General features: G+C 39.6%; 1 protein-coding gene across 7 annotated transcripts in view; it reads right to left on the bottom strand.

Annotated features, from left to right (window-relative positions):
* Nucleotides 1-14,628, bottom strand: part of ANKRD44 (ankyrin repeat domain 44) — a 131,005-nt gene that overhangs the window by 20,590 nt on the left and 95,787 nt on the right. For 5 of the 7 annotated variants that reach the window (XM_014249450.2, XM_014249452.2, XM_088058727.1 and 2 more), the window contains exons 15-17: nt 12,526-12,609; nt 11,426-11,537; nt 269-340 (exon numbers count right to left, since the gene is read on the bottom strand). In XM_014249450.2, coding sequence (XP_014104925.2) covers nt 269-340; nt 11,426-11,537; nt 12,526-12,609 — 268 coding nt within the window. The remainder of the gene's footprint in view (nt 1-268; nt 341-11,425; nt 11,538-12,525; nt 12,610-14,628) is intronic. The other 2 variants (XM_014249451.2, XM_005519931.3) reach the window with 1 other exon arrangement.

Genomic DNA, 14,628 nt, shown 5'->3' with positions numbered 1-14,628 from the left:
TAAATACAAGTATGAATTTCCATTTAATTTCACCTTAGTGTCTGCGTCATCTTCTTACCCAAGTGTTAGAGTCAGAAAGAGCCAAGAGCTTCAACTGCCTAAAACTTAATTAATGATTCCAGCCCAGAACCTGGCTTTGTTACATCTAGGCCTACATCCCTCCCTGCCTTTTTCAGAACAAGCCTACAGTTAAACTTGCTTCAAAGGCAGAGATTAAGGATCTACTCTAGGAGATGCTGCTCAAATGTTTTACACATCTCATACTTACAGCTAAATGCAAAGGACTTTTTGTAGCTGCAGAATCAGATTCCTCAAACATATTGTTTGTTTTTTCCAGAAGCTGGGAAGAAAAAAAATAAAGTCTTAGGACATTTTAACATGAGACAGGTTAAACTTTCATGGACTATAAATCTATAAATCAGCAAAGTTGTATTTTGGCCACAGTAACTATTGAAGGATTGCATAGTATTTTCAAGTTTTTCTGTAGAGGGTAAAGCCATAAAACCAGTTAAAAGGCTTGTAATGAACATCCTTACCCTGATTAATTAGTTTCCATAAGATCCTGGAGCCTGCTTGGGTGAGAAAGGAGCCCTTAAAACAATGGATTTGTGGAATAGAGCCCTCAGTAAATTTACATTGGAGAAAGTTCAGTTTCATGATTACACAGCATATGCAAGCCATGTCTGATACAGTGTTTTGGGTAATTCTCACACATAATTAGCACTGGGAATAATTATAACTGAGCTATGAATCATTGATAAATTATAAAATTGACTGAAAGAACAATCTGCTCCTACAATGACCGTCTTCCAAAATGCAACATGTCCCTGAACTCTCACAAGCGTCCAGTAATTCTAGTAACAAAGTTGTATAATTATCTTTATTTTATGGCTTAAAACCAAGGACATTTTGATCCCTCTAGAAGGAGGAGCTATGGAAAAGCACCACTCCACAACAGGACAGGAACCCTGACAATTTATCCAGCTGAGGTGGCAAAGAAAATCATACACAGTGTTGACAACGCTTTTGACAGTTCAACATCTGTTGAGTGGCACTGCTCATGTGCACGGCCTTTTGCTTAATAATTACGCAGTTAGCCTCCAAAAGCCTTTTGGGACTGGAAATTAGCATTTTACAGAAAATCATCAATGGGGGACTGTATAAAAGAAAGAAAAGCATGACAGTCAACTAAAACCGACTTGTAATGTTTCTAAGGCCACGAGTAAATTTTTCAGTCTTTTTCAAGGTTTTTTGTTTGCTTGGTTGTCTGGTTTGTTTTGGTTTTTTTTAATAGTAAAGAATTAATTAAAAGATGGAAAAAGAAAAAAGGAAGTAAGTTTGTTTTAATAATCTGGACAATTTTAGGCTATGCCAACATGGAAAAATCTCCAAAGAGACCATGAAAGGCTACAGGAGGGCTTGCCTGTGCTGCGAGATGATGGCATATTCCTAAACACTGATGTAGGCCTGAACTTCTGGTGTAACAACTTAGTCTGCAATAGACCTGTATCAATGATAAATTGATCCAAAAATCAAACTGGAATACGAATTAGTCTTAACAATGCATAAGGTGTTACAAATCTCTTATTCAACAAGGATGCTATTCTGAATCCTATGGAAAAGCTAGAAAATTAAGCAGTAATTTAATTTCCTTGTGTATTTTGTGCCTAGCAATATGTCAAGACTATGTGTTGATAAAGATACCAGTCATTAGCAAGTAGATGTGTGTATTAACAGGTAATGCAAATTTTGACACTTCCTTACAGCTAAGGGGAAGAAAAAACATCAAGCCTCCCACCAAGTTTCTTGGTAGGTTTGGGGTAGAGTTAAGAAACGCATTTGGTGTTGCCATGTGGAACCACCTCCAGTTAAAATACTGTTCTTCTCTTATATAAGAGAGCTGTGAACAGGATGAAGCAGTAGCCAGCTCTGAGTACACAAATGCATCTGATTTTCTCCAGTGAGTAAACAAGCTAAAAAAATCCCACCAAACAAACCCAAGCACTAAGCCTGTTCTCTTGCCTACCTGGTACTGGCCTTCAGTCTGTGTCCATGAGGCCAGCACAGCAGACTAATTTAATCATTTTTAATTACATTTATCATCACATGTTGAAATTCCAGGATCAAAATCATAACAAGTAAATATTTCCCTTCACCTGTCAGAAGGCTCCAAAAGTCTCCTGGAACAAGGCACATAATTGCCTTTCGAATAGATGAAAAAAAAAAACACACAGAAAATTGACAAAATTAAGGCTCTAAAGGCACAAATTGTGGGATTGGAGAGCCCCTCACAAAAGGCATCTCCATGGCTTAGAGTCAAAGCAGCTTAGGCTGGTGCAGACAAGGCTTAATGAGCTTATTAGTCATAAGGCTGAATATCTCCATCATAAAGTCAAGTGCAAACATGAATTTGATGGCAAACCTGGCAGCTCTCAGAAACAGAGCTATACGCTGCAAGAGGAGAAATTATAAAGGAGAACAAGAAGAGGAAAATAAAAGACACAGCACTAATAATTTTTTAGCATTCCTTGTCAAGCATCGTGTTCTAACAATTAAGTCACTTGAATGATAAACATAATGTACAAAGAGATAAAAAATACTAAGTCACCAAGAAATTCTCCAGTTTTACCAGTGTTTCTATGGTTCTATGGATGCATTTATAGTAAATTACATATACTTGCTATAATAACACATAGAACAGTGTGTCCCTGGGGGACTCTATTTCCATTATACTTGGAAGAAGCTATGCATAGTTGCATCTCTTTTTAAAAAGGTAAATTTATCATTCCGAATCATTTGTCCTGGCAGCCATGGAAGCTTAAATTCCACAGAGCTCACAGAGCAATCTCAGCGTGTCTGCTGTGCTGCAATCCATACCTGCCTGTGAAGCTGCATTTCACCAAAGACAGACAAATAAGCATTAATTAACAACAGTTTACAGTTGCTGGTGGCTGACTGGAGAATGTCCCAGCTTACTGCATTTCTTATTTTTTGAGACTTTAGAAGTTTGCCTTGTAGCAGACTGCATCTCTCTGTATCGACTGCCGCAGATTTTAGGTGGGTGTCAGAACTGTGCAAAGACCCTGCATGTGAAACTGAGGGGCACTCTTCCCTGTGGGCAGGTCAGAACCTTTCTAAAGGCAAGGGGACCCTTCTTCTCTGCCTCTTGAGAATTCCCAGCATGACCCTTTCACTTCCCATGACAGCACCGTTTAACACTGTAAGTATTAAATTAATACTGTAAGTATTAAATAATTATTTTATGAAGTCTTCAGACTCAGAAACAGGAACGTGAATGCTTTGGAAGATGCACACTAAGATAAAACATCAATTATTCAGTTCTAGTCTAACAAACTAACAGCACTACAATATTGCTATTATAAACTTTTCCCCAGTTCAGCATGAAGATGAATAACTTACAGTTTTCACCATTTCATTTGTGCAGTAAGGGTATTTAGAGGCATAAGAGGATTTACTGCTTGATTTCATTCTGTGGTTATAATAAATGACTATATAGCAGGATACAGTGTGGGTTCCCCCCTTCATTTTTGGGGCATTCAGATATGCCAGTTAATGAGTGAGGATACTTCCTGTGATTGTCCTCATAGACTATAATATATTCTAAAATTCTAAAATTCAGCTCTGGTTAAAAAAAAAAAAAAGGAAAAAAAAGGAAAAAAAAAGCAAAAAAAAAGCAAAAAAAAAGCAGCTTCATGGAGCATGTCAGTAATCTAAAATTTAAGCAGAAAAAGAGATAATACTTTCATCATGCATAAAAGGTTTATGCTATGCTTTTCAAAGCAAAAGTCAAAAGAAACTTCAGACCATAGACAGTGAAACGATGGGCACTATCTCAAACCCTAGAAAAAACAGCATGTGTGATCCTGTCCAAGCCATCATGCACAGGCACCTCCAGGCACAGCCATTTCAGTGCACTCCCAATAGTTATGTTCCAGGTTTGTGCTGCCTGGCACTGAAGTTAAAGGGACTTTTCTTTGAGAGTTTTTCTGTTTTATCAAGGCAGCTTTGACATTCCAACACACACACTGCCAGTACTGCTGGTGAACCCCTGCAGTTTGGTACTACTCACGCTAACTGTAAAATGGCAAAGCATTAGGTTGGCTGTGTATATTCTAAAAATGGCCTTTACTTTGAAAAGTTATTCATCTAACAGTGTTCAGAAATGTCCACACACATGAAGAGCTGATCAAAAGGTAACAAAGTCAAAAGGAATAGTTGGACACTGCTCTTACGCAACAATTATGCAGCGGTGCTGCTGATCACTTACAAGGTCATTCAGAAGTGGCAATTAGTCATGATTTTTAATGTCACTTTCAGAACTGAATACAAATATATGAGCTAGGTGTCACTTTGCATCTCATATTTCCTGATAAATTGCAACAGATAATCGTCTCTGCTCCGGGAAAACATGCCACCAGCAGCTTCTTTTAAATAAAGGCTTTTCCAGCAATTAGCCAGCACAAGATTGAAAACCCTCATCTGTTGTTTCTGATGATATAGAAAACAGCAGTAAAATGAACCTCTGAACTACTTTATCTCAATCAGGGAAGCACATTTTAAAATCTCAGAATTATTCCTGATTGATGAAAAATTCAAAGGTGAAGTGGCACAAACGTGTCCTCGGGGGAACAAGTAATCCTGTAAGCTCTCTCCATATTTATGATCAAATTATTTTAATTTGACCAGGTTAAAACCAATACCCCTCTTAACCTAGTGCTGAAGCTTTCCTAAGATCAGGCTTTAAAAATCTGATTCATCAATACTGCCATCAGTTTCGCTCACATGCACAGATAGGGGTGAAGTTAAATTAACTTAAGCAAGAAGTATTTTCACAAGAGGCTGGCTGAGCCTGAAGAGATACGTTAGTGCCTCTGTGCAGCTCCTCCAGTACAAAGTTTAAGTATCCAATACCCACCAGAACAGTCACCACCATGCAAACAGGACACTTACCTGGCATATAAGAGAACAATGTTCAGATCTTTAAACGTATCTAAATCTGAAACTCAAGCAGGCCTCCATGCCCCAGGCTGTTCTCAGCTGGGGCACTGATCTGTCGGAGCTCTTCCACTCCATACAAAATCATTTCATGTTAAACCATAGGAGTGCCATACTCAGTGGGTCATAGACACAGGTGATTGTCACCCAGTGGGTATTTAAACAATGCAGAACAGCTCCAAATGAGAGTGAGGGATCACCCCCAGTACCAGCCTGAATAATATGTTGGTTACTCCTAGGGATGTAGAAGTCCAATTCCTTTGTCAGTCAGAGCAGAGGTTTGAACCTGTGACTTTCACACTCAAATCACACATATCATGTTTCTTTCTGGCCAAAAATTCTACCTCAGAGGTTCTGTAAAACCCCATGCTTTTGCTTTAAACTTTGCTCTTAACCAAAGAAACTTTTGCAAATCATACAGGTATGGAAAAGGTACAGGAAAGCTTATATGTAGAGAAATTATTATCCTTAGAAGTTTCCTCTTTAGATAGAAAACTTGAGGACTGGTGAAATACAGTGACAGTCAATTTTTAAAATGTCCATTTCAGTGTTATTTTTGCTACTCTCCTCTCATTTGAGCCTCTACTCTGAAACACACGCAAATACTTTTTATATTCAAGCCCACCTGAAGCCACATAATTTACATTTCTTCTCCAAAACACTTTAAAATTGGCCACAAACTTCCAGAGAACAGACAAGTGTGGTTCCATTTCACATTACCAAATGCAAAGTTACTTTAACATCCAGGGAAGTGTCATGCCAGCCAGGTACGTGCACTGGACTCACAGCTCCTAAGACTGACTGAGGAGAAGCAACAGCCTTGAGCAAAGCTGGAGCCTGCAAGCAGCAGGGAGAAGGAATTCCAATGGAAGCAGAAGCAGCACACATGCAGTTGCTTCAAGTACATGGCATGCTGGTTATGAGCTGCGATTCTTCTTCCTCAGGCTTCACCAGAGTGATTACAAGGATTTGCAAAATACTAAAAAGTTTAAATAAAAATACACAACATGCAATCACTTTTCATTTACTCACTATATCCAATGGAGTTTTGCTTCCAATCTAATTAAAAATGTCAATTAGAATTAGAATAATTAAAGACAGAAACACTCAAGTGTAATTGTAATCTGAAAATGTTTCTTGGTTTATTTTTCCTGAACAGTAACTGGATTGCACGCAGTGCCTAAACAGAATCACAGACCTGACCCCGTGTGCCCCATCCCTACACTGTGCACACCCAGAGGAAATACTCCTGGAGCAATGGCACCACAGCCACTGCGGAGAGATATTGGTTACCTTACTTCATCAGGAAGGAAGGAAGAGAGGAGAATAATGAGAATGTTTAACATCAACCTCATCAATTGACAAAACAGAGATCAACAGATACGTAACACACACACACACAGACACACACATACACACTCTGGGATGCTTTGCTTAATGAAGTGAGATTGCTTTGTAAATCTACAAATACCCATAAACCAATGACAGTTTCTGTTTGAAAGTCTGCTCATGCAGGCAAGCATCTTGCCTTGGATAAATAAACCTGACTGCACCCCTAAAATCCCAGTGACAACAGCTCTTTCTGAGAGCCTACTACTCTAATGCAATATACCATGATCAAATGTCTTTTTCTTTGGATTCAGTAGATTTGAGGGAGCCAGATATTCTTCACACATAACATTTAAACACCACACACACAGATGCACAGAAAGGTATTTAAGACAACAGCAGAAGTCCGTGATCCCTTTCCTAACTGAAGGAAAAATTACTCCTGAAGCTCTGCAGTGGCCTTGCTGTTCTCTGTCAGAAGAAAGCAGATATAAGTGTCTTGCTTCTCCACCCCAGGAAAATGAAAATACAGACTAAAAAAGACAAGAGAGACAGAAAATAAACCCCAGAGATGCTAAGCAATACTTTATCCTACAAGGCAAAGTGCCAGCAGAGTGCCAGGGCAAACGGTAAATTCCTGCCCTCATTGATTTCCTCAGCAGTATTAGCTTATTAGAAAACATTTTTAGAATCCAAATTATCTAGTTTCCAAAGCATAAAATCTAAGCCAAACTGCACTTCTATAAACTAACTTATATCAGTGTACCTAGCATATCTGGGCTCCTACTGATTATTTAAACAGAAATAGTGGGTACACAATGCACAAATGCTGACATCAAAACCCAAACAATTAAATCAGTCGACCATGATTTGGGGGATTCTGCAACTGACAGACAAATTAGATGTCTTAAAGTTATTTTTGAGCATTAAGCTCCCAGGTTCTTCTTCTCTTTAGAACCACTTAAGTTAATGACTTTGTGCTTCTCTGCTCCATGTGGGAAAAGCTCTCAAAGACACAGGTACAAAGTAATTGATCACACAAGACACTGCTGCCTCAGCCTCACACAAAATGCTCCCTTTAAGAAAGAGAGTGTTAGTTGTGGAGACAGGCAATTATGAAGGAGAAAACCTAGGTTGTATCCCCCAGATAAAGAGATCTGAGTCAGAAGCAGGCCTAGGGGCTGCCACTGGACAAGCATCCAAGCCAGTTCCCCATGTGGAAAAAAGATCTTTAACACCTATCTCATCCACTGCTGGGATTCACTCATCAGTAATTACCAGTGTCCTGCTCTCAGATGGATGAATGAACACATTTGTGTTGATAGGAAACAGGTAATTAGCAGCAGCCACATCCAAGATTTATAGAGTCTGTGATTTCAATTTCTCCACAGGTTAAGGAATCAAGTGTTTGAAGGCATGGCTTATCTGCCTTGCAGTGCACAGCTGCTCTGATCAAAGGTATTCCCCAGCCTCTCCATTCCCAGAGTGGCCTTGTGCTGACCAGACACCTTCCTCTGCCCCTGCTCCCCAGCACACACAAAGGGATTTGCCTTTTCTTCTGGGCATAGCTTTTGGTTAAACCATTCTCTCCTCCCATCCTCAAATGATTTAGCCCCTGTAACAATTCGATTTCTATCAGTCAAAGAGGGAATTACATTTGCTGATGGACTAAAGAGAAGAGCAGATTAAAAGAAAAAGTATCCATCAATTCTTAAAGTCAGAGAATAGATTTCACTAGAGAAGACAGGCATTTAATTCTGTTTGGCCTAGCATTGCACAGAAACCTATTTTTATCAGCACAAAGTGCTTGACTGTGTCTCCAGATAGAACTTTAATGTGAAATTACAATTTAAATTCCCCTCTTTTCACACCAATAAAGATCTTGTGATAAGAGATCATTTCAATGTGAAAAATCCACAATATTTTTCTTTTTTTCAGAGGAGTTTGGTGATGTGATCAGCTCTAGAATACCAGGTAGCAGTCATGACTGGTATCACTGACTACCAACAGCAAAGCCAGCCCCAGCCTAAACAAACCTGAGGTTATCTCTAGGAGCAGGAAGGCAGGTGGGAGTTTCAGTGGCTTGCAAGCACACATACCCACCATTCAGCCTTCATCCCTCCAGATGGAGAAACAACTCAGGAATCGGCTTCCACTCTTCTATATTTAGCAACATCACATCATTCACTGCAGGGCAGCTACCCCCCTAATATTGCAGACAGCCTAAAGGTCCTCCAGGAAAAAAGCTTTGCTTGTTGAGCTCTGTGGTTAAACACACAAAACATAAATTTTGTTTGGGTCAAATATATGACCTTTTTGTTCTTAATCCTTATTTCTCCTAATACCTCCCCACAAAGAAATGTAGCTAAGTTGCAGCCAAGCTATTGGGCTTACAGTAAACACAAAAGTCAAAGAATGAAAATATGTTTCCATAGATAAACCAGCCTTTCCCTAAACTGCATTCAAACATGTAAATATTTTATAATGCTGAGAAACTGGTGCTTAAAGCACAAGCCAAATTGCCCAGTGAAAGAAACCCTACTAAGAAAAAGAAACTACATGTAGAAAAAGATACTACATCTTTTTCTTAGGACTTACTTTTTAAAGTGAATGTTTATTTAGAAATAAGCTCTTTTAGATAGCTGCTAAAAAAAAAAAACCAACCGGGGGGGAAGGCAAATAAAAAAATAATCTTACAAAATCTTTTATAAACTTGACATATTCTGGAATACCAAAATAATTCCCAATCATTTTGCTGAAGTTTAGTGTTGTGCATGTAGAGAAATACTAGTTATTATTATTATTCATAGAAAAACAAGATTATTATTGCACCCACCTTGACTTAGTTTTGACCAGAATTAAAGGTCCATATTTCATATGAACTCTTTCCTCTAACAAATTTTAGACCCATAAAGAGCTGTCTTGTTCCAGGCAAGATAATTCCTAGATATTTTTATGTATCAGCTACCAATAATAAACAAAAAATATTTACCCAGGGGATAAAATAGTAAAAGAACAGCTCATATGGCACTGAAAAAGAATGATTTGTTTACATAATCCCACCTGACTTTGCTTTCAGTCCTTTTGCCATCCTGAATCCCAGCATTGCAAAGAAATCAGTGTAATGGTGGTGCCTGTATCAGCTAGTTAGAGCTATCAAATGTAAAGTTGTTAAACTCCGAATTCGGTAAGTCATGACAAAAAAACTGAGTCAGCTTCTTCTGACAGTGGGTGCAAGGATGACAGATCCTGGTCCTACTGTTGGACAAGCACAAAGGCTTTCTACACCTTTAGCCTTTGTATTCCAGAGAGAAAAAGGCATGCCTGCTACCCTCCAAACACCAATGGAAAAATTCTGCTCCTCTCAAAACTTTCAGGCTGGCACCCTAGCGCACACCAGTGGTCCTGTGCACGCTGAGGGCTAAGATTCATGAAGGCAGAACAGAACACAGAACAGCTGTGTGACTCTAACTCTGTAAATGATGCTTGGCTTGCAGCTATAGTCACAAATACAGGAAGACTGAGAGGGAAAAACATGGAGTTTTTCTTTCCAGGTATAGAACACTCGCTGCACAGCTGTCTCAGGCCCACAGTTTGCATTTCACCCCTCCAGATTAAAAGAAAACCCAACACCTCTGACATGCACTGCATTCCCAGCTCTTCCTTTTGTCTGCCCAGCCTGAGCAATGCCAGGATTTGACAGCAGGTCATTGCCTGCAATTGCAATGTGCGGAAAATGTGCCCAGCAACAAGTACAGGGAAAGAGAGGGGACCTTGCTCTGTGTCCAATCCATGCCTCACAGCACACAGGGACTGCAGAAGGAGAATTCCCAGTGAAGATGCTCCCCCTCCATCCCCACAGGCAGAGTCACCTGAGATCAGTGCTAGGAGAAGGCAAGGCCAAACTCACTGCCAGGAGCAACAAAGGAGCAGTGCTATTTTAAGTGTCCAAAATATACATGCTTGCAGGTGGGAGCTAAAAAGGCTTAACACCCCACCTGAAATTCTGCCCCAGGCCTGCCCTGGCAGAGTTACTGCCCCAGCTTTCCAAGCTGCTGGAACCAGCTGCAGGCCAGCTGCAGCATTTTCCTGTTGTGGCCCATGTGGTGTGAAAGCAGCAAGTGCAGAGCTCCTTCTCAATAACTAAATACTTGACTCTTCAACACAGAAAGAAAGAACCAAATAACATATAACACTAAACAGCACACAGTGTTCTCACTAAAGCATGGATATCTATACAATTTTCCAATTGAAGCTTGTTTCCTGGAAGCAATTAAAGGCAATTTATATGCAAATATAACATATATATTATAGTATGTATAGTATCTATAATGTATATAGTAATACTACATATATATTATCTATATAAAAATTTTGTATCACCCTGTATATCAAGCAGTTAACACTCACCTTTATGACACTTTAACAGGTCACATATGTCTATAAGCCCATTCTATACATCTCCCAAATCCAGTAACTGGCTAAAAATTCTTGGTTTCTTAGAAGCTGCGATTACTAATCAGTCAGACCCAGAATATTAAAAAAGGAATAACCAAAAAAAACCCAAAAAATTCGCAGCAGCTTTGCATATAAGGTTGGTCTTGTTTATGGTGATTGATCAATGTTGCTATTGTTTCACCAGGGACAAAAAGAAACTGCAGGTGTGAAGCAAAAGTTATTCACTCCCTCAGTATGCAAGTCAGATAAAGTGCCAGGTGGGTCAGGCACATTCACTGTCATTTAACAGGAACTGTCCCTTCTCCTGGCACTTAGGCATACACTGGCAATATTTTGATCAGGCTTAAAATTAATCAAATTAAAATAATTTGTGTATACATAAACTCCATTCAAAGACAACCCTTAAGCACCAGGCTGTTGAACAAGGACTTGATTATCAAGATGAAGATATTTTTAAGATATGTCTGGGTGCAAATATTTGAGTTTACTGCCCCATGTTGCAGGTTTTCACAGATTTCTTATTATCCAAAGAACTCCAATAGTAGCCATGAGGGGAGTTCATTAATCTGGTACATGCACATTCAATGTCAGCAGACAGAGACTTCCCGAAGCGAGCACTCACCAGCTCCAAGCACTGCCGGTGCCCGTAGGCAGCAGCGTAATGCACAGTGTTGTACCCCTCCTTGTCCTGGATGGATGGGTTGGCATCGTTCTGGAGAAGGAACTCGAGACACCTGGGGACAATTCACTGGGGTAAATGTGGGCTCACAATATTTTAACAGGCTCATCCCTCGTTGCTACTGGAAGCGGCACTGAAAACTGGCAGTGAATCCTGTATTTTGAGCAGCACCTCAAATCACTTTTCACCAATAGCTCCTCACATTCACCATGTTTTTGAACAGAAAATCCCCAACCGTCTTTGAAAATCAACTTCATGAAGAAGACCTTGAACCGAACTCTTGTGGCTACTCTAGATTAAAAAATTGATTTTCTGTTACAAAGCCTGAAAGATTCTGTACACGTGATATAAACAGCCTAGAACTGCTACTTCTCACATAAAAACTCAGATATCAAACCATCAGCCTCCAAACATGCACTAGGGCAGGCTGGAGAAAAAAGATTTAACTGAGTTACATGAATATATTCTCTTCTTCGTTAGCTTTTTTTTTTTTTTCAATCATGCTTTTCAAAAGATTTTTTTTGCTCTTTCTAGCTCTTGCCACTTTCTCTTATACCATCAAGACACCATCATTTTCTTATTAGTACTTTCTTGCCTAGCCTGTAATCTGGAGTGAATGCAAGGCCATTATATGACAAAGGGGATTTTTAAAAAAAATCATTAAGCAGATAGATGAAAATGTTAATCCAAGTGAATGCATTGAGAAAGCCATTGGCTACTTCTTTTTACAACGTACAGACTATGCTGTGCATGACACTAAAGACACTGCGTGATACTAAAGCACATGATATTAAAGAATTACACAATTACTAAAGCTGTACATTTTCCATTAAGAAATGGCAACAAGAACAGCAACAGAAATATCAGGGAATACGTGCACAGAGAAGAGCGTGGAGCTTTTTTCTTTAGGTTAGCCTTCACTGGAGCCAAGCATTGTTTTTAGGAGAGCAAAGAACAAGCAAGAGCAGAGTGTGAGGCTGCAAGCCAAAGCTGTGGCATTCTCCAGGAATGAAGTCTAACTGCTTTTGTGACACCAAACTTACAATGCAGCTTCTTTTTCCTTCATCTCAGTGGCTCTTTCAAGTTCTTCAGCATTTTCATGGGAGTTACCTAAAATATTCTTTCTTCTTAGCACAGAGGACAGAAAAATGCAACTTATTCTCAAAATACCACACCGATGATTTTGATGCAGTCTGATACCCACCCCCAATCTCCTTTTCAAGGAGCTGACTTCCTCCAGCCAGCAATGAGGATTGTACAAGGTAACTTGTGCACTGCATGGGTCTGCAGGCAGTAAGTGTTGAAAACTACGGAGACAACCATAGTCTGGTAGTTTATTGTCCCACAGGTCAATACCAGAAGAAAAAAAATATTTTAAATTCTGGTTTCTATCAAATACAGTTTGACCATCGCTTTCTAGGATTCTTCTGTTTCAACCACAGCAAGGTTGTGCACTTTTTTCCTTTTCAGAGAGTAACTCAGGACTACTTCACCTTGCTTCCTCCTGCAGTAAGCTGCTAGTTCTTCTCTAGCATTTAGGATTTAGCGCAACTTTAATCACTTTATCTCAAATCTGCATTAGCTGACTTGCCTCACTTTCTGCCAAATATCTTGGCAACACTGTGTGATCTCTAGGTCAGGTTCTTCTCCCTGCTCATTAACTACCCACATCTACAGTTAATGATGAATATTCTTTGGAATGAGATTGCCTGACCTTGGAAGGTTTTTGACATTCAGCAGGGAAAAAAAACCAAAACTGCTGACCTATAAAATCCTGGTCTGCAAATAGCATTTCATCTATGTAATAGGGCTTCTTCCAGAACATCTCAAACTGAAAAATTTAATGAGAAGACACCATCACCACATCAGAATCAATTTAGGTTTGGATTGTGAGGACAAATAAAAGCCATATACTTCTTCCAAAGTTCAGGGTGTGACTAAAATGAGGTGTTTTTTTTTTCAAATGAGGGATAAAAGTAGATATATCCTGGAGTTAACCAAGAGCTTGTTTAAATGCAGGAACTTCACCTACCAAGAACCAAAAACTAAAAAACACATACTGAATCATCATTCTCAACCCCGCCAAGTAACACCTCACCCTGGTAAGACAGAATTAGAAACAGCCAGTGGTGAAAGCCTTCCTACAAGCCTACACTGATTTTCATGCCAAGCACATATTTCTGATGACCCTGCCTACTTCTTCCCAGCCCTGTTCAGGTTTGAGGGTGATGGGGAAGACATTTTTTATATCAGTATTATCACAGCAAGTGATTAAGTTCTCAAGGCTTTGATGTGGCATTCAGAACTCTGCCATAAAGTTAAACCAAACTTCCCCTGCCATGGCTGTGAGGTAGTGTTCTGCTGGGAGAGATGTGGCTGTACTTTCACCAGACCTCACTACACAAGAAACCAAAAACTAGATCCTTAATTTCTAGAGACACTGTGAGACAGAAAGGCATAGGATGACATAAAACACATAGAGGTTGCTAACAGTTTTAAGAGACAACTAACAGGATAATTGAGTCTGGTTTATACAGTATAAGGAAGAGATTGCCGGAATGTTCAACTATCTGGGAATTAACCACAGTCAGTAACCACAGCATTTCTAAGTTTTGCCCCTTTCTCACAAGAACAACACTGACAAAGGCTACTCCTCAGACCTCTCTCTAAAAAGGCACCCTGTATGAACAGGGTTTTTATCTGCTCTGACAGTAGAGTAAGACTGATGGTTAGATCTATCCCACATTTCCCACAAATCTGTCAAAATGTCCAAATGTCTGTCACTGCAGTCCACCTCAGAAAACCTCCCCTTCTCCTGTCTCTTGCTCTATTCCTTCTGATGGACTTGCAGAGCAAATGCAGAAAATTCTCTGAGCTTAATCTTGTGAGGAAACCACACAGAGGAAAACAGAAGACACAACACTGTGAAAATAGTTCTGTAGGACTGCAAAACTGAGCGTTCCTTCAGAGGTAAACCATAGAGCTGCAATGCCACATCATCTGGGGGTTTGGCTTCCAGTCAGAGCAACTCACTGTGGAGCTATGCATACATCTAAGAGAAATTCCTCTGCTAGTGGGATCATTTTTTTGGCTCAAATGACACAGCATCATGAAGAGACTAGATACTGATTTAGCAAAACACTCAA

The sequence above is a fragment of the Pseudopodoces humilis genome, chromosome 8, assembly GCF_049639895.1.
Source record: "Pseudopodoces humilis isolate 2021_Gansu_Grassland_sample_001 chromosome 8, ASM4963989v1, whole genome shotgun sequence".
NCBI lineage: Eukaryota > Metazoa > Chordata > Aves > Passeriformes > Paridae > Pseudopodoces > Pseudopodoces humilis.
The sequence above is the reverse complement of the archived record's forward strand: the minus strand, read 5'-3'. Positions and strand labels throughout refer to the sequence as shown.